General features: G+C 40.5%; 1 protein-coding gene across 2 annotated transcripts in view; it reads right to left on the bottom strand.

The window, feature by feature from the left end:
- The window catches only part of si:dkey-256h2.1 (uncharacterized protein LOC337520 homolog), a 205,749-nt gene that overhangs the window by 17,926 nt on the left and 166,626 nt on the right, over nucleotides 1-21,197 (bottom strand). For both annotated transcript variants that reach the window (XR_009447272.1, XM_048522441.2), the window contains exons 9-10: nucleotides 20,554-20,675; nucleotides 3,633-3,759 (exon numbers count right to left, since the gene is read on the bottom strand). Coding sequence is in view for 1 of the 2 variants with exons in the window: in XM_048522441.2 (XP_048378398.2) it covers nucleotides 3,633-3,759; nucleotides 20,554-20,675 (249 nt within the window). In the remaining variant the exon portion in view is untranslated. The remainder of the gene's footprint in view (nucleotides 1-3,632; nucleotides 3,760-20,553; nucleotides 20,676-21,197) is intronic.

The raw sequence follows: 21,197 nt of genomic DNA, 5'->3' as shown, positions 1-21,197 counted from the left end.
TTTAACAACATGTTTCCAATTGCAGTGAGATCAAAATTGTACGCAGTATTCTAAAAGTTGCCTCACCATTGTCCTATGTAGCCACATTATGACATCCTACCTCCTATAATCAACACACTGACCAATGAAGGCAAGTGTTACCAATGCCTTCTTCACCATTCTGTCCACCTGTAACTCCACTTTCAAAGAATTATGCACCTGCACCCTTTGATCAGTTTGTTTGAAAACACTGCCCAGACCCCACAACAATCCCAACCTCACCATCAAACCTGCAGACAAGGGGGGTGCAGTTATAGTATGGTGCACTGACTTTTACATTGCTGAGGCCAGAATGCCAACTTTCCGACACCTCCTCCTACCGCCCCTTTGATCATGACCCTACCCCCGAACACCAAACCATCATCTCCCAAACCATCCATGACCTCAAAAAACTCAGGTGACCTCCCACCCACAGCCTCCAACCTCATTGTTCCCCAACCCAGCACCGCCCGCTTCTATCTCCTTCCCAAAATCCATAAAACCGCCTGCCCTGTTCGACCCGTGGTCTCTGCCTGTTCCTGCCCCACCGAACTCATCTCCACCTATCTGGACTCCATTTTCTCACCCTTGGTCCAAGAACTCCCTACCTACGTCCGTGGCACCACCCGCACCCTCCACCTCCTCCAGGACTTCCAATTCCCTGGCCCCCAACGCCTCATTTCACCATGGACGTCCAGTCCCTATACACCTGCATTCCCCATGCAGATGGCCTTAAGACCCTCCACTTCTTCCTGTCCCGCAGACCCGAACAGTCCCCCCCACCGACACCCTCATTCGCCTTGCCGAACTCATCCTCACGCTCAACAACTTCTTTTTCAATACCTCCCACTTCCTACAGGCTAAGGGAGTGGCCATGGGTACCCATATGGGCGCACGCTATGCCTGCCTCTTTGTAGGTTATGTGGAACAGTCCCTCTTTCACACCTACACTGGCCCAAAACGCCACCTCTTCCTCTGTTACATTGATGACTGTATCGGCGCCGCCTCATGCTCCCAAGAGGAGCTTGAACAGTTTATCCATTTCACCAACACCTTCCACCCCAACCTCAAGTTCACCTGGGCCATCTCCAACACATCCCTCACCTTCCTGGACCTTGCTGTCTCCACCTCAGGCAACCACCTAGAAACCGATGTCCATTTCAAGCCCACCGACTCCCACAGCTACCTGGAATACACATCCTCCCACCCACCTTCCTGCAAAAATTCCATCCCCTACACCCAATTCCTTCGCCTCCGCCGCATCTGCTCCCAGGATGAGGCATTTCACTCCCACTCATCCCAGATTTCCTCATTCTTCAAGGGCCGCAGCTACCCCACCACAGTGGTCGATAACGCCCTCAACCATGTCTCCCGCATCTCCCGCACCTCATCCCTCACACCTCACCCCTGCAATAGCCACCAAAAGAGAATCCTCCTAGTCCTCACATACCACCCCACCAACCTCCGGATACAACACACCATCCTCCGACACTTCCGCCATTTATAATCCGACCCCACCACCAAAGACATTTTTCCATACCCACATTTGTCTGCCTTCCATAGAGGCCACTCTCTCCTTGTCTGCTCTGCACTCCCCTCCAACCCCACCACACCCAGCACTTTCCCCTGCAACCGCAGGAAGTGCTACACCTGCCCCACACCTCCTCCCTCACACCCATCCCAGGCCCCAAGATGGCCTTCCTTATCAAACAGATATTCACTTGCACATCCGCCAATGTGGTATACTGCATCCGCTGTACCTGTTGTGGTTTCCTCTACTTTGGGGAAACCAAGCGGAGGCCTGGGGACTGCTTTGCAGAACACCTAGGCTCGGTTCGCAGCAAAAAACTGCACTTCCCAGTCACGAACCATTTCAACTCCCCCTCCCATTCCTTCGATGACATGTCAATTCTGGGCCTCCTGCAGTGCATTAATGATGCCACCTGTAGGTTGCAGGAACAGCAACTCATATTCCGCTTGGGAACCATGCAGCCCAATGGTATCAATGTGGATTTCACCAGCTTCAAAATCTCCCCTCCCCCCACTGCATCCCAAAACCAGCCCAGCTCATCCCCACCTGCCTAACCTGTTCTTCTTCTCTCCTATCCCCTCCTCCCACCTTAAGCCGCACCTCCATTTCCTACCTACTAAACTCATCCCGCCCCCTTGACCTGCCCGTCCTCCCTGGACTGACCTATCCCCTCCCTACCTCCCCACCCATACTCTCCTCTGCACCTATCTTCTCCTCTATCTATCTTAAGTCCACTGCCCCCTCTCCCTATTTATTTCAGAATCCTCTCCCCATCCCCCTTTTCTGATGAAGGGTCTAGGCCCGAAACATCAGCTTTTGTGCTCCTAAGATAATAAAATGTGAGGCTGGATGAACACAGCAGGCCAAGCAGCATCTCAGGAGCACAAAAGCTGACGTTTCGGGCCTAGACCCTTCATCAGAGAGGGGGGATGGGGAGAGGGAACTGGAATAAATAGGGAGAGAGGGGGAGGCGGACTGAAGATGGAGAGTAAAGAAGATAGGTGGAGAGAGTGTAGGTGGGGAGGTAGGGAGGGGATAGGTCGGTCCAGGGAAGACGGACAGGTCAAGGAGGTGGGATGAGGTTAGTAGGTAGCTGGGGACGTCAGCTTTTGTGCTCCTGAGATGCTGCTTGGCCTGCTGTGTTCATCCAGCCTCACATTTTATTATCTTGGAATTCTCCAGCATCTGCAGTTCCCATTATCTCTGTGTATAAATCCTGCCCTGATTTGCCTTATCAAAATGCAACACCTCACATTCATCTAGATAAAACTCTACCTGCCACTCCTCAGGTCATTGGCCGTCTGATCAAGGTCCCGTTGTACTCTGAGGTAACCTTCTTCACTGTCCAATGTCATTTGCAAACTTCCTAATTATTGCTCCTATATTCACATTTATACGACAAAAAGCAGATAACGCAGCACTGATCATTGTGGGGCACCACTGGTCACAGGGCTCCAGTCCATAAAATGTTTATGAGTACACCAAAAATATCTTATGGTCCTGTGCACACACTTTAATCATCAATCACTTCATTGGTTCTTTCTGACAAAAATAGTTTGTCTGATCTCTGAAATGCAGAATTTAGGTGCCAATGGGCAGATTAATGTTTCTCTTATTTGAAAATGCTATACTCAGTAATTATTTGCTGACAAAACATAAATTTCTAGCAATCATAAAACTACAAATTTAAGGGCTCTTACGGTTCAGTGGTAGTCTTCCCACATCTGAATTTGAAGGCCCAGATTCAAGTCCCAACTGGTCTAGAGAATTGCCATAATGTATCTGGACTGGTAGTTTATTAATATCTTTGGAGGGCTCTTGAGTCCCTGGGTTCAAGAAGGCCTGAGTTCAAGTCCCACCTGCTCCAGAGGTGTGTAACAACAACATCCCTGGTGAGTTTGATTAAAAATTCCTATAATTACAAATTTGAGCGCTATGCTTTTATTACCATTGTACCCTTAAAAAATCCTAAGTACTTACAATATACAAATCCTACTTGAATTCCAAATTGCTTCAATATAAATTCCATGAAGTCATTTAATCAAAAAAAAGTGAATACTGCTGGACTGTCAAAATTCCTTACCAGCATCATCAAATGTCCTCGTATTATTAAATATGCCATTAATTACAAAATGATGCGAAGTAACACAGAACTCTCCGCAGCCATTCTCATCACTTCCATGGCCTGTGATTACAGCATATAATTCAACCTGAAATACAATCAAAATGTCTAAATAAATATTTAAAAGCCACAGAAATGAAAACTCGGATCTTTCTCTGCAGACTATTTGCAGTTTGATCTTACTGCATGTAATATTGGTATACAGTGTGTTTAATAAAATTTAAGCAAGTGGGATTCTTGTCGTAAAATACACAGCAAAAGAGTTTCCAATAAAGCTAAGATAATAAAGTGTGAAGCTGGATGAAGACAGCAGGTCAAGCAGCATCTCAGGAGCACTTTTGTCTCTTCACCTCACATAATGTGGTTTTACTCCAAGAAGCACCTCATTAGAACACTGCCTTGAGAGTCACGTACACAAGGAGCATTAAAATTAATGCCAAATTAATTCAGACTTTAGAAAAGCAGTATTGCATCAATCTATAAAGAACTGCTGCCATCATGGTGAAGCAGCTAATCAAAACATTGAAAAGTAAAGCAACAGGAATCAGAATCTTTCAGAACCTGAACTAAAGAAGAACCGAAGTTACTTAACGAAACAGGCAGAAACCAAAACTGCTAAAGAAATTCAGCAGGTCTCACAGCATCTGTGAAGAGAAAACAGAGTTAACATTAGGACTGAGCAACCCTTCTTCAGAACATTCTCTCTCATTTATGAAGAAGGATCACTGAGCTCAAAATTTTAACTCTGTTTTCTCTGTACAGACTTGCTGTGTTTCTCCAGCTATTTCCGTCTTTGTTCTGATTTCCAGCATCTGCAGTTCTTTCTTTTATGTTAAGTTTACTTTATGGCCTGGATTGTAATAGCAATAATTTGTATACTGTTTTTGATGTAATAAAATATTCCAAGATACTATGAAGATGTTTCATATATATTTTATTTCAGTTTTGAAGTTTTGTGGAAAAATTGATTCATTTCAAGTTTTATGGAACTAGCTAGTGATTTCTTTAAAATTGGTCATTAAAAGGTTATTGTGGACTTTGGAGCTTTTTTTTAAAGCAAGGCTTCTGAGAAATCAAATGACTTGTAATAACTACTTGCTTTTTCTGAGGCTATTGAACAGTGTGTGGATTACAATTTGTCCTGGTCTTGAATTGGGGAAAAGCCAGTGAGGAGGATGCTGCTTAGCTGTTTTGTCCTGTTTCTGAAAAAACACTAATTGTGAATTCAGGATTAAAACAGATTTTTTATTACACAGAAAGAGGCCATTCGGGCCATCATGTCTGCTCTACCTCTGAGCATTTAAACTTAGTGCAACTCTTCTGCCTTTCTTCATAATCCAGCACATCATTACTGGTTAAATAATCATCCAAATACCCTCCTGAATGCCTCAAATGAACCTGCCTCCACCACATTTCCAGACCCTAACTATTCTACTTGTGACATTATATTTTAAACTGTGCCCTCTGGCTGTCCATTCTTTTATAGTGGGAACAGCTTCTCCCTATTTAATTTGTTCAGAACCCTCATAATTTTGAAAACTTTAATCAAATCTCCTCTTAGCCTTCTTGGGCTCTATGGAGAAATTAAAGCCCAACATCTTAAATCATTTTTTCATAACAGAAGTGTCATATACCCTGGAACAATTATCATAAACCTCTTCTGCAGTCTCTCAATGCATTAAATCCTTTCTAAATTGAGGCATCAACAATTGTACTCCAGCTGAGGTTTTGATAAGTGTCCTATATAAGTTCTTAATAGCTTCCCTGCTCACCTATCCTATGTCCCTAATACAGGAAAGCTGCATATCTTATAAACAACTTTCTCTATATGTCATGCCACCTTTAATGACTTATGGTCTCTCTGCTCCCGCACACCTATTAGAATAGTACCTTTTATTTTATATTGCCTGTCCATGTTCTTTGTACTAAAGTATATTTCACATTTCACTGCATTGAAATGGATCTGTCATCTATCCAACCACTCCACCAACATGTCAATATCCTTTTGAAGTTCTACATTGTCCTCTTTGCAGCTTACAATTCTCCCAAGTTTTGTGTCAACTGCAAACATTGAAATTGCCCCCTGCACAACAAGATGTAGATCATTAATATCTATCAAGACAACCAAGAATTCCAATACCAATCGCTACAGAACTCCAGTGCAAACCATTCCCCAGTTAAAAAATACCCACTGACCATTCCAGATTCGGTATCCTTTATTTTTGATTAGATTAGATTCCCTACAGTGTGGAAACAGGCCCTTCAGCCCAACAAGTCCACACCGCTCCTTGAAGCATCCCACCCAGACCCATCCCCCTATAACCCACGCACCCCTGAACACTACGGGCAATTTAGCATGGCCAATCCACCTAGCCTGCACATCTTTGGACTGTGGGAGGAAACCGGAGCACTCGGACGAAACCCACACAGACACGGGGAGAATGTGCAAACTCCACACAGACAGTCGCCTGAGGCGGGAATCGAACCCGGGTCCCTAGCGCTGTGAGGTTGCAGTGCTCACCACTGAGCCACCGTGCTGCCCCGTCTGAAAGTTGAAAAGATTTAAAAACTGAAGGTCTTTTCGACAGTAGACCTAAATAGATCTCATCGGATAGGTAGACATCTGAGATTGGGGCCTTTTGAAAAAACATTTTGCTTGACCTGAACAGATGTAAAAACAAAAGTTTTTTTTTCCAAAGACCAAACTCAGCATGTCACCAAATCCATTCAGGGTCATTTAGGCCAAGAATTCTTTTTTCCAAAGGGCCCAAACAGACCCATGTGGACCTAAGTGGTAAGTGTGGCCAGAAATTGAGTCAAAGAATAACAAGTTTGGAGCTGAAAGAAAAGAAGTTTATCAAAAACCTGATGGCACTGCAAAGAAAATGTGAACACATTCCCAAACAATGAATTCAAGAAGGAAATGAATATTTTACTTTTGGCTATTAGTTATTAGTAAAAACCTTATAGGATAATTTAATTGTGTGCAAAAATAACCTTCTTTCAGAAAATCGTTGGTCTCAAAGTTTTCGGATAAAGGATTCTCGACCTGTACTGCCAGTTTCTTTTCATCATCCAATTTTGTATCCATTTGCTACACTCCCTTTTATACCATGATCTATGTCTTTCCTCATTAATCTGTTGTGTGGCACTGTGCCAAACAACTTTTGGAAGTTCATGTACACCACATCAATGGCCCTCTCCTTATCACCCCTGTTACCACTTCAAAAAATGCCAGCAAGTTAGTTAGGAGCAATTTCTCAAGCTGAATCTTCTGAATCAATCCACATTTTTCCATATGACAACTAAATTTATTCCAATTATTTGTTTCTGGAAGTTTCCCCACCACTAAAGTCAAGCTGGCTGCTCTGTAATTGTGAAGGCTATCTTCACAATGTTGTTTGAAAAAGTGCTTAATGCTGGCAATTCTTCATTTTTTTGGCACCAATCCTGAATCCAGGGAAGACTGAAGCTCTATTGCCAGTACCTCTTCAACTTCCACTGAGTTCTTTCAATATTGTTGGATGCATCGTATCGGTCTCAGTGCCTTATCAATTTTATGTACCAGCAACTTTTCAATACCTCCTCCTTTTCAATTTTAAACTCTTCCGGTGACTGGCGAATTTCCTCTGTCACTATGGCCTGCACAGCATCTGCCTCCCAGGTTAAGACAGATGCAAAGCATTCATACAACACGTCATCCATGCCTCAATGTGATTTTGTCCTTTTGGAAGAGTGGTGAAGGAACTCAATGTTGTATTTCCTGAGCAAGCAATGTCTGTCAACACTTCAAAGTCAACTGCACATATTTAGTGACCTGTGTGTGAGTACCAGGCAGCAGGCTCGAAGACACAATGTTGAACCTTCCACATCCAATCTTTTTTTCATTTCAAGGGAAACAACCATGGGTCAAAGAAAGCTAATCTCTGAAAGGAAATTCATTTTATTTTTCAAAGCCCTTTTCCCTGGTGTGCCTCAGCATGTGTGTTTTAGTTTATTTACGAGAATAATTTGCATTACAGAGTATAGGCGTTAGCCAATTTTGCAACTTCATTGAATGAGTTTTGTTGTTCTTTCTAAATTTAAAACTTGATATGGATTGTCTATTTAATTGGTTATCTTGGTAACTGGGAAAAATAATTTTTGTTTTATGCTGTGACCTGTGGAATAGATCCAACAGAATGCTCCTCAAACCTTCGTTGTAACGGAAGATGCTTTACAAATGCATTATAAAGGATGCCACAGAGCTTCCACAGTCATTAGGTCAGATCACTTAAAGCTCGACAAAGTGGTACATTTTATGAAACGTTCTAAAGGAGTAAGGTGAGGCAGAGAGATAGAGAGATAGTGGAAAGGCATTCAAGAGCTTGGGGCCTAGACAGCAAAAGGCATGAACAGTAATGGTGGTGCAATTAAAATTGGGAAATTACAGAAATAGACAGAGTCAGGGCATGAACCAATTTGAAAGTAGGGATGAATATTTCAACAATAAGATGTAGCTTGATGTAAATGTAAATCAATTAGCATAGGGGTGCTAGGGAAATGAAACTTGTTGCAGGTTAGTACAGCTGAGTTTTGCAATGACCTCAAGTTTTCAAAGGGTATAACATTGGAAGCCAGTCAGGAGACCATGGGAATAATTGAGTCTAGAGGTAATAAATGCATAAATAAAGGTTTCACCAGCCAATGACTTAAGGTAGAGTGAGGATGACAAATTTTCCATTCGTGGGAATAGTTGCTTTTAGTGATGGTATGATCATGAAGTTAGGAACAGTGTAACAGGATCAGCAACGAGCAAATGGAGTTTGGAGCAGAGAGTGATGGGTTCAGTCCTAGCAACACAGTACTTAATTCGTGAAAAATCTGATTCCGAAAATAAGGAGATGGCAGTATTGTTTTTCTCTGCAGGGGACACAAGTAACATCCTGGAAATAGCTGTAAATCAGGAAATAGAATTGAAGGAGGAACTCAAGAAAATTGTAATCACTAGGCAACTGGAACAGAGCAAATTGTTAGAGCTGCAAGCTGATACTTTCCCAGATCCTTCATCTTAAGGTCTATAAAGAAGTGGCCAGCGAGAAAATAGATAATCATGTGTTAGTTCTAATTTTCCAAAAGTCCCTACATTCATGAAAGGTTCCAATAGATTTGAAGAATGTGAATAATAATTATTTATTTAAATCTATTCAAAAAAGACGGTGAGACAGAGAGCATGAAGCTGCAAGTCAGTTGGCTTTTCATTTGTCATTGGAAAAATGATTATAGGCTATTAGTAAAGGAAATGTTTGTTAAATTTGCTGAAGACACAAAGACAAGTAGAAAAATAAGTTATAAAGCAGCCATAAAGAGGCTACAAAGGGAAAGGTTAAGTGAGGTGGCAATTATCTGGCAAGTGGAGTAAAATGCAGTAAATTGTGCAATTGTCCATTTTGGCAGGAAGGATAACAATCAAACTGAGACATAAAGGGATCTGGATGAATCACAAAAGACTGGTATGCAGCTATAGAAAGCAATTGGGAAAGATAATAGAGTATTATCATTTATTGTGAGGGGAATAGAATACAAAAGTAGGAAGATTATGCTTCAGTCACACAAGGTGCTGGAGTATTTAAGGACTGAAAGCAGTTCAGAGATGATTTCTTTAGACTAATAGCTAGAATAGGAGGATTGTCTTATGAGGAAAGATTGGCCTTGCTAGGTATGTTTTGAAGAATGTCTGCAATCTGATTGGCATATATAAAATCTTAAAGGCAAAGTACTGGGCTAATGGTAAGATTCTTGGTAGTGTAGATGAGCAGAGAAATCTCGGTGTCCATGTACACAGATCCTTGAAAGTTGCCACCCAGGTTGACAGGGCTGTTAAGAAGGCATACAGTGTTTTAGCTTTTATTAATAGAGGGATCGAGTTCCGGAGGTTATGCTGCAGCTGTACAAAACTCTGGTGCGGCCGCACTTGGAGTATTGCGTACAGTTCTGGTCACCGCATTATAAGAAGGATGTGGAAGCTTTGGAAAGGGTGCAGAGGAGATTTACGAGGATGTTGTCTGGTATGGAGGGAAGGTCTTACGAGGAAAGGCTGAGGGACTTGAGGCTGTTTTCATTAGAGAGAAGACGGTTGAGAAGTGACTTAATTGAAAGATATTAAATAATCGGAGGGTTAGATAGGGTGGATAGGGAGAGCCTTTTTCCTAAGATGGTGATGGCGAGCACGAGGGGGCATAGCTTTAAATTGAGGGCTGAAAGATATAGGACAGATGTCAGAGGTAGTTTCTTTACTCAGAGAGTAGTAAGGGAATGGAATGCTTTGCCTGCAACGGTAGTAGATTTGCCAACTTTAGGTACATTTAAGTCATCATTGGATAAGCATATGGACGTACATGGAATAGTGTAGTTTAGATGGGCTTGAGATCGGTATGACAGGTCGGCAAAACATCGAGGGCCGAAGGGCCTGTACTGTGCTGTAATGTTCTATGTTCTATCTGGTGCTCTGCTCCATTGTAGTCAACGGGATTAACCATTATTTTCACTAACCAGAGAATACTGTGAGTAGGTTGGCTGTGAATTTGCCTACATATCTTTACAATGCATCCATTGTTTCAATGATATTACAAACAGTACCTAGTTTCGGAATTCAGTTACAGAACATTAATCTTCAGAATGGTTAGGTTCTTGGTTTGACTGGTGCAGACTCGATGTGCCAAAAGGCCTCCATAACTGTGGCTACATGAATATTTTGGAACATGAAGGGAATCAAAAGCCTTGTCTAAATGGAAATGCTTTTTTTTTTCTTTTCACTAGGCACACAGAGCAAAAGCTGGTGAAGTGTATGCATAGAATTTTAGAGAATTTTGGAAAAGAGATGCCTGTGCAACAAAGAGAAAGCTAATAACTGCAGCTAAGAAAGCTGAAAACACCCAGTAGTAACATTGAAATCTAGAAAAACTGTGTGTGGATTCATATTAACCACCACATTTCCAAAACCAGCCAAGAGTATAAAATGTTTGAAACAAATTGCCTTGCTGCAGTACTGCTGTGAAAATAACTCTCAAGGCCAAGGAGAGAGACCCATTAACAGAGAGCAGACAACGTTATATCCTTTGAAAATGCCAATAATCTCATGGTTTCTCCCACTGGAGGAAAATTTATTCTGTAGCATGTGGAACATAAGAAGGATGGAAGGAATAAGCTGTCAGCATAGGAATATAGTAAAAACTAGAATGTGTCCCGAGTTGTTCTTTCGTTTTGTCTTCAAGGTGCCTTAATTTGTAGTGTTAGTCCTTGGAGAAAAGTATTAGGAGAAGTTCTGTAATAAAATTAAGGATGCTAACTGTTGATGATTTTGCTGTGCTGAAGATATGATTAAGTTTCTTTCTGTTTAATTCTCTGCCAAGTGTTTATTGTGTTTTGAAAGAGCATTCTCAAAAGAAGAGCTATCATAGATCAAAATGCACTCTGCTACAAATCGCCTCATTTTTAACTTGTTGCAAAATGGAATTTGCATCTTGGAATTTCTTTCAAATGCTTGTTGTGAATTTGTAATCAGCTAGCCCGTGAAGCCTGGAGCAGGACTCTCGCTTGCTGTGCTGGAGTAGAGCTCTGGCAGTGGAATGGCAGGGGCTGGTGAAACCCAGGCAGGACTGTAGCACCAGAGAAGGAAAAGTTGGACAGTTTTTAAGTTATCTTTCTTTATTTTTTACTTTATTAAAAGTTAATGCGAATGGTGCCTAGGCATGGTGATGGTACACATGTTTCATCGTAATTTATATTGAATACATGTGACAATAAATGATTGATTCTCGACTCTTGATTCTTGGCACCCACTATCGACTTTTAATTTTATCATGATCAAGTAAATAGTGGCTAGAAGCATCTGAATAGTGACTGCCCTGCAGTACTTTTTAAGTGCTGAGATTATATTATCACGTGGATTTGTGTCACCTTATGAGTTTAGTGCACGCCTGATGCACATGACTTAAGGCAGCCTTAGATGTCTTCCACTTCAATCTAATGGATAGCTAATGTTATGTCTGATTCCCACAGCTTTATTGTCAGTTTTCATCAGTGCTACAGCAGTGACCAATGTCAACTCCAGCTATGTACAGATTTTGCAAACAGCCTGATGGCATCCACTAAGAGAGAGAAAAAAAATCAGAAAATGTTTCGAAGAACTTTTGTTAAGGTATTAAATAATGGTAAGAGTCTGGGAGAAATAGGCTGAAGAGTTTTTTTCAAAAGACAAGGAATACCTGGAGCACTTTTTATGAAGCATTTCTTTCATTGGTTAGTGCTATGCAGATCCAAAAGTAAATTCTTGACTAATTATTGGGAGCTACAGAACTAGAATCTTTGTAATCAATGAACCTTAAACATCAATGTGTCACATATCTTTGCTGAAACGTTTACTTTCTCATTATAATTAGGTGAGGGTAGAAGTTCCATATGGGAGTTGAACAACCAATCTTTAAATTTGGCAACATCACTGCTGTATCGAAACAAAACAAAAAACTGGTTAATCCTATCAGTGGTATTCAATACAGTCTTGCAGCAGCAGGAGCTGATTTAGATACTGCATTTTGGCATAAATTAATATAAAGGAAAACAAGCAGAATATTGTCCACGAGTATCATCAACTGGGACTATAGGAAGTCAGATCCCAAAATGAAACCTGGCTTGATGCGTCATATCTTATTTTTGCAGTTAGTTAACATCGTGATTGACTACTGAAACATTTTCACATGCAGCTGCAGATGCTCTTTGAATTCAGAACATGAGTTTATTGCATAAAAGATGAGAAAGAAAACAACAAAACTATATATTTCTATTGATTCAGAGAATGTGGGTGCAGTGGCTGAGCCAGCATTTATTGTACATTCCTAATTGCCCTGGAGAAAGTAGTGGTGAGCTGTCATTTTGTGCTTCTGTAGTTCATTTGGCTTAGATAGATTAACAACATATAAGGGATGGAGTTCCACGATTTTCACTCACTGACCATGAAGAACAGTGATATATTTCCAAGTCAAAATGGTGAGCGATTTGGATACAAAGATGCAGGTGGTGGTCTTCCCATATATCTATTGCACTTCTCCTTGATGGCAATGGTCATGGGCATGGAGTGGTACTGTATAAGGAGCTTCAGTGAATTTCTGGTGTACATTTTGTAGATGGTGCACACTGTGCATCAGTGGCAGAGGTCAAGAATATTTGAGGCTGTTGTGCCAATCGAGTGGACTGCTTTATCCAATTTGTTCTCAAGCTTCTGGAATGTCTTTGGAGCTAACATCATCTAGGCAAGTGGGGAATACCATCGCACTCCTCACATTGTGCCTTGTTGGTAGTGAACAGACATTAGGGAGCAAACACAGAAAATGCTGAAGAAACTCAGCAGTTTGGGCAGCATCAGTGGAAAGGGAAACAGAATTAATGGTTTAAGTCTAGTGTGGCTCTTCTTCAGAATTGAAGATGGTTGGCCTAGGCCATTACCTTAAGGAACATCTAGAGACACTACAGCAAAAATGACTGACTCCCAACAATCAAAACCATCTTAATTTGTGCTACTTTGACTCCGAGCAGTGAAGAGTCTTCCTTATTATTCTCATTGACTGTAATTTTTCCATTGTTCTTTGATGTTAAATTTAATAAAATGCTGCCTCGTTGCTAAACACAGTCTCTCTCAGCTCACCTCCTTACAGTTTGAAAGATCTTGTAAATCCCTGGAAGTCCTTTGCTGCCTAATTCAACATATGCATATTGGGCTGTTAAACACTGGGGACTGCAATAACCTGCAGTAGTATTGCTAGTATCTTGCTAGTTGCAGAAAATCAAAACAGGGACAATAAAACCTCCATTTCACTGGGACAAAACAGAAATTTCTGGAAAGGCTCAGCAGTTCTGGCAGCAACTGTTGAGAGAAATTGGAATTAACGTTTCGGGTGCAGCGACCACTTCTCAGAACTGAATCCATGATTCCAACTGATGTGAAAACAAGAAGATGTATTTTCATGGAGTTACTTGTGCAGCAATTAATTAAATAATGATCCCTTATGTTCTTGTTTTATTAACAGTTTATAATAGAGGAAGAAAAATACTTGAATTTTTGCATTAGAATTTATTATCTGTTCAGACCATTTCTCACTTGCTCTGTTCAGTGCAATTCGACAGGGAAAAAATGATATATTCTTTTGGCCTAAATGTCTGAGGCACCAGAACAAACTGAATTTATTAAATGGAATATTGAAAATATTCCTCATATTTCTGCATTTTCCATATAAGCAGTGTTGAGTTTTTCAGTGTCTCATCATCTAGGCAAGTGGGGAATACCATCGCACTCCTCACATTGTGCCTTGTTGGTAGTGAACAGACTTTAGGGAGCAAACACAGAAAATGCTGAAGAAACTCAGCAGTTTGGGCAGCATCAGTGGAAAGGGAAACAGAATTAATGGTTTAAGTCTAGTGTGGCTCTTCTTCAGAATTGAAGATGGTTGGCCTAGGCCATTACCTTAAGGAACATCTAGAGACACTACAGCAAAAATGACTGACTCCCAACAATCAAAACCATCTTAATTTGTATCAGAGATAATGGGAACTGCAGATGCTGGAGACTGTGTTCATCCAGCCTCACATTTTACCATCTTAATTTGTGCTACTTTGACTCCAAGCAGTGAAGAGTCTTCCTTATTATTCTCATTGACTGTAATTTTTCCATTGTTCCTTGATATTAAATTTAATAAAATGCTGCCTCGTTGCTAAACACAGTCTCTCTCAGCTCACCTCCTTACAGTTTGAAAGATCTTGTAAATCCCTGGGTGAGTGCAAGTAATTCTTTGTCATTGCTCAATTGGAAATATTTCACAAATATTGTATAAATTGATTTTCATTTTTGGATGGATTTTTCAAAGATTAATAAACAACTTGAACTCCAAAGGTGAGGTGAGAATCACTGCTTTTGAAATAATTTTGTGAGCAAATTGAGAGCAGTTAACTGAATGTGGTATCAAGGGGGGAGTCAAGCAAAACTGGAGTTAGCAGAAATCAGAAAATAATTCTCCATTGGTTAGAGCCCAATCTAGAACAAAGGTAGATAGCTATGGCTGTTAGGTCAATCAGCACAGCCCCAGAACACACTACAGAAGTTCCACAGGCTAGTGTCTGAGTCACAACCATCAGCAGATGCTTCTTCAATGATCTTCCCTCCATCATTTGGTCAGAGGCTAGGAATTCTGCAATGAGTAACTGACCTCTTGATTCCTCAAAATCTGACCACCATCTACAAGGCACATGTCAGGAGTGTGATGCAGTAGTCTCCATATGCCTGGATGGGTGTAGCTCCAACCTCTTCAGGAATAAACAGCCTACTCAATTGGTACCCCATCTAACAGCTTATTCATTTACTCACTCCACCTTACAGTAGTAGCACATACCATCTATAAAATGCACTGGAATACCTTCCAAACCCACAATCTCATCCATCAAGAAAGACAAGGGCAGCAGATGCATTGCAGCATCACCACCTGCAAGATCTGCTCCAAGGTGTATACCATCCCATTTTGGAACTATATCACCATTTCTTCACTGTAATCTGAGTCAACATCCAGGAGCTCCTATCTCCTCATCATTGTGGGTATAGCTGTAGTCCAAGGACTGGAGTAGATCAGTAACACTACTTTCTCAATGGCAAGTAGATTGGCCTGGTCACTGACTCTTACATTACATGAACAGATGTAAATAAATTCCACTTGAACAATTTCTAGCCCATTTGACAAATCAGTGCAGTTAATTCTGAAGTACAGGTTTTGCTGTCAGGGCCCCAAGGCTTTTGCAGGGTCAAGTACCATCGGATATTTCTTGATGATGTGAATTGAATTGGCTGAAGACTTGCATCTGTGATGCCAGGGACCTCAAGAGGAGGCTGAGATGGATCACCCAATTGTTACTTCTAGCTGAAGGTGAGTGCATTTCCCCCATCATTTTCATTGAAGACATGAATTGTGGAGACAAAGTCCCGTCCTCATATTGAGGATACCCAACATTGTGCTGTATGGCGCAAGCTCCATGTTGAATGGAACAGATTTCGAACAGATCTAGTAATTCAAAACTAGGCATTCATGTGGTGTTAAAAGAGCTGGATGAACACAGCGGGCCAAGCAGCATCAAGGAGCAGGAAGGCTGATGTTGTGGGCCTAGAGATGGTTATCTCAGATTCTCCAGCATCTGCAGTTCCTACTATTCTATTCATGTGCTGTTGTAGGCCATTGCTAACTGCAAAATTGTGTTCAACTGCATCTGTAGCTTTTGTTGTGCCCATCATCAAGCTCAGGGATGGATCCTGGTTCAATGAAGTGTGTAGGAGGACACAATCAGCTAACATTCTGATGATACAGAACTATTAGCATATCAAACAGTGGAAGCACTATTCAATAGTTAGAGCTAAATAATCTAAGAACTAACAGATCAGATCTAAGCCCTGTCACCTCCATTCATAAAAAGTGCCTGACAATTAAGAAACTAGTGGGATGAGGATTAATAGACCAGGCAGCAAAGGTGAAAGCCAGCAATGAAAGGGAACACAGTAGCATAAATATAGAATTAGTTGAATGACAGGAAACAGAGTAATGATGAACAGTTGATTTGGACTAGGTAAACATACACAGTGCGCTGCAGCAGACCACTGTCTTTGTTGATTCATATTAATGACTTTGCCTTGTGAGTAAAGGCCACAAAATTCAAAATTTGCAGATGGCACAAAACTTGGAAATATTGTCAACTCTCAGGAGGACAGAGATAGAATTGAAGAGGACACTGATAGGCTGGTAGAATGGATGGACACATGACAAACAAAATTTAATGCAGAAATGAATGAAGTGATATATTTTGTTGGGAAAAATGAATAAAAGCAATATGAAATAAAAGATAATAAAGTGTGAAGCTGGATGAACACAGCAGGCAATAAAAGATTCAATTCTAAAGTGGATGCTGGAAAAGAAGTAGCTGTGACAATATATGCAGAAATCATTGAAGAGATTAAAGAGTCGTATGAGACATACAGAGTTCTGTGTCAAAATATATCACATAAACTTGGATTGCAGAAGCTAGAACGTTAAGGTGACCCTTTATAAGGAATAGTTCAGCTTCAACTAGAGCACTGAGTCTAATTCTGGGTACCATCCTGTAAGAAGGATAAGGAGGGACTGATGAAGGTGCAAAGAAGATTTACAAGATTGGCCCAAGGGATGAGGGACTTAAGTTATGAGGAGAGATTAGAGGAATGGAGGTTGTTCTCCTTAGGATAAAAAGAAAAGCAGTTTGCCAGAAGTGTTCAAAATTGTCAATAATCAAGTCAGAGAAACTGCTGTGATTGACAGCCAGAGGGGTCAGGTTTAAAGAACCAACTACAAAGAGGAGAAACTTCTTTGTGCAGTGAGCAGTTAAGATCTAGAATACAATGTCAGACAGCATGTTGGAAGCATAATTAATGATGGATTTCCAAACAAAATTGGACAATTATCTAAAGAAATCAAATTTTCAGTGATGTAAGGTAAGAGGTGGGAATGGAACTAGTTGAATGGTTCTTGCAGAGTCAGAATGGATACAGCCTTCTGTATGCTGTATTAATTCCATGACTTTTATGTAATCTATACAGGATTCAGTAAAAGAGGAGGAAGAAGAAGCTATTCAGCTTTTCTTACATTTGTAATTATAAATCCTACTTAGTTTCTGCAGCTTGGCTCCATTTCCCTTAATATGCTTGGCCAGCAATATCTGTTCATAACAGATTTAGCAATTTTAATGAAACTAATATCTATTGTTACTCTTGGGATGAGTTCTACACTCACATCATTCTTTGTGTAAAGAAGTGTGTCTTAATTTTCTCTGAAATGGCCTGGTTCTGATTTTAAGGCTCTCTCCGCTAGTCCCAGATGCTCCAACTAATGGGAAACATTCTGTCTACCCAAGCAATTTTTTTTAAAATACTAAATGAGAACTTAATCACTCCTTACATTCTATTCCAGGCAATCTGAACCTGCTTTACATAGCTGCACCTTATAATGTAATCCTTGCAGCCCTGATAACATTTGTATGAGTCTGCACCACACACATTCCAATGCCAAGCAGTCCTAAGATGTGATATCCAGAACTATACACAGTATTCCAAATGTAAAAAGAGAAAACATTGTTGTTGATAGTGTTCAGGTGATAATCCATGTAAAAGTGTTAATTGTTCATACCTCAGGCATGCCTGCCTTTTTGATATGATTCTGGTCTAAGAGAAGTCCCTCCTCCGGATCATCCTGATCAGCACGACCTGGTGGGGTGCAGATTTCCCTATGTCTGTCATGTCTGGTCAAATTCAGGAGCCTTGCAGGACTGCTCCAGGTAGACAGTGTTTGTCCAGGTGCACAATGGGCTGTTAAAGGTGGATCAGGCTCTAGGGATGCTGGTGAATTCCAGGATAACTGTTGAGTGGCAAATTGTTCTGGGAACCGTGCATGGTAAGATTAGACCAGAACTGGACAAGAAGGATTTTTTTTTAAGGGGCAGTGTAGGTTGTTAAGATGAGCCTTTATAAAGCAATAGTTCAGCTTCAACTAGAGCACTGTGTCTAATTCTGGGTACCATCCTGTAAGAAGGATAAGGAGGGATCAATTAAGGGGCAGTGTAGGTTGTTAGTGTGGTGAGTTTAGTAAGATACAGAGAGAAAATTTGCTGGGCTCATGGTTGCATCTCTCCTAAAGACAAAATGCAATTTGAATTTAGCCAAAACTTGCAATTTTCTATCCAGAAATATTTGGTTTCAGTTGTTACTTTGAATAGGCAGGCATGTGAAATTCTTGTCGTAAGATGGCTATGTAGAACGGTGCTCCTGAGAAGGGAGAGCGACGTGGTTAATTAGGCTATCCCAGAGTGGAGAGTTAATGTTAGCCCCAGACCAGAATTGTTGTGATTACTTAAAGCTGAATACATTTAAGCAGGGATAACAAGGTGTAGAGCTGGATGAACACAGAAGGCCAAGCAGCAAAGGAGCAGGAAGGCTGATGTTTCGGGCCTAGATCCAGAATGGATCGGTCTCCATTCAACATCATTAGAAGGCTTTTCTGCACTTTCTATAGAGGAATTTTGGTCAAAAAAATGATTCATCCAGAGGGGCACTCTTTTGGACAGCCATGAAGATTATGTAATTCCCCTGAAGTGAACTCACCTTCAGTCCCAAACTGTCTTAATGCTTCACCTGAATTCTGAAAGGTTTTTAACATGGAGGCTGCTTCAGTAAAAGGTTGTCCAGTTGTTATATTCTTCTTTCCTAAATGATAATTATGCAGCATTGCTACCAATAATCCAACACACTGTTCAACTTTCATCTGAATAAATGCTTCTGATCTTCCCTAAAATACCTATGGGAAAATTCAGCACAGAGCAAATCATCCTTAATTAAAGAATACAGTTAAAAAGATTGCTTACATTTCCGGAATGATGGGAGCTAAGTTTATGCAGTGTATAGATTGTACAAAGAACTCAGAACCCACTTACTCCTCCCCTCCTTATGGTCATTCAATATTAGACCTCAGACTTTGCTAAGATCTCTCAACATTGCACATCTAACATTGTTCTCTTGATACTGACCAACAGACAGATGCATTAGGGCTGACACAAAGCTGAGCAAAGGCTTGCTCCTGTCTTAATTACAGCAGAGATATATATGAGATGCTGCACAGTATGAAGAATAATAAAGCAATACTCTTCAGCAATAAGAGTCTAAGTGGGTTGGATGAATAAGTGGATCTAGGTCTAGATATAAAACATCTTTAAAAGTAGCAACACAGGTTAATAAATCTATAATAAACCAAACCGGGTTTATTTCTAAGAACTGAAAAATAATAAAGTTGTGTTAAGCTTGTTTAGAGTTTTAGTTAGACCCCCACACTTGGAGTACGATTTATAATTCTGATCTCCATGCTATAAAAATGATAGTGAGAGAGTGGAGAAGGTGCAAAATGATTCACAAGCTTTATTTTTCTTTATTCCTTTGTATGATGTAGGTGTCTCTGGCAGGGCCGAAGCTTTGCCCATCACTAATGGCCTTTGAACTGAGTGATTGCAAGGCTATTTCTGAGAGCACTAAGTTGTCAACTGCATTTCTGTGATTTGGAGTTAAATGTGGGCCAGACCAGGTAAAGATGGCAGATTCCCTTCACTAAAGCACAATAGCAAACCAGATGTGTTTTTATGACAGTCAATGACAATTTTGTAGCACCGTTACTGACAATAGTTTTTATATTTGAAACGTATTAATTAAGTTCATATTTCACCAGCTGTTGTGGTAGGATTTGAATCCATGTCCCCAGAATATTAGGTAGACAGATAGGAGGCTGGAAGAACACAGCAAGCCCACCAGCATCTGGAGGAAAGGAGAAGTCAACATTTCGGATATTACCCTCCTTCATTTCCAGGCAGTGCATTCTGTACCCTAACTACTCACTGTGTGACAAAGTATTTTTTTAACACATCACCCTTGCTTCTTTTGCAAATCACTTTAAACCTACACCGTCAAGTTCTAGGAACGGAACTGGAAACGGGAAAAGCTGTAGTGGGAACTCACAATTAAAAGCTATTTCAATACCCTACAGACAGATGACCACCATGCATGTTAGTTTGTATTTGTCCATCCCTAATACTGTAACAAACAAAGTCTTACTTCTCATACTCTCTCTAGATTTTTTGAGGAAACACGCAAAACAGGAATATTATATGTAGGAAGTAAAATGAGCCTGTACAGTTATAGAATCTTACAGTGCAAATAGGTCATTTGGTCCAGAATGTGTATGTTAGCAGCGTTTCTAGTTCTGCCACTGACCCCATAGTCAAATACAAACACTCTGATTTTCTTTACCTTCTTGGTGGAGGACGGTACAACAAACTTAATTGGATGATACTTCTTGTTGTAATTTATGTTAAATATCCCACCAGTGAAGAGTTGCAGCAGTTTAAAAGGGTACAGTGATGAATGGTAGTCTAGAAAAAAAACATATTCACAATGTCAAAGTCTGTAAAATATGAGTTGCAGCTTTTCAGAACCAAAAAACTGAAGCAAAGGTTTCCTTAAAAAATTGCTAACAGTGTATTGCATTTGCAATAGCTTTCTCTAGTGTTTTCCAGCGATTACCTGTCTAGAATGTATAAATAAACAGTATCCAGGGGGAATCATGCATGAGTCATATGGTCGAAAAACAAGTTTTTGCATCCTTTTAGTCTAAATGCTAAGCCATGATCATTTTGTTCACTGTAGTTACTCACCTTAATATTGATCACTTTTGCCTGAGTCATGTTGAACCTTGAATTTGAGAGTTTTGAGATTATAGCATGATATCATTACTGACATTTCTGAGATCCAAAAACACACTGTTTATCTTCAGATAAGAAAATAAAAGAACATTTTGAACTTTTTGTAAGGTGTTTGACAAGTACAAAACTTCCCTCTCAGCCAAATTTTACAGCCAGGATTAAATACTTTTCTAATACTCATGATACAGATAA

The sequence above is a fragment of the Stegostoma tigrinum genome, chromosome 2 (assembly GCF_030684315.1).
Source record: "Stegostoma tigrinum isolate sSteTig4 chromosome 2, sSteTig4.hap1, whole genome shotgun sequence".
NCBI classification, from domain to species: domain Eukaryota; kingdom Metazoa; phylum Chordata; class Chondrichthyes; order Orectolobiformes; family Stegostomatidae; genus Stegostoma; species Stegostoma tigrinum.
The sequence above is the reverse complement of the archived record's forward strand: the minus strand, read 5'-3'. Positions and strand labels throughout refer to the sequence as shown.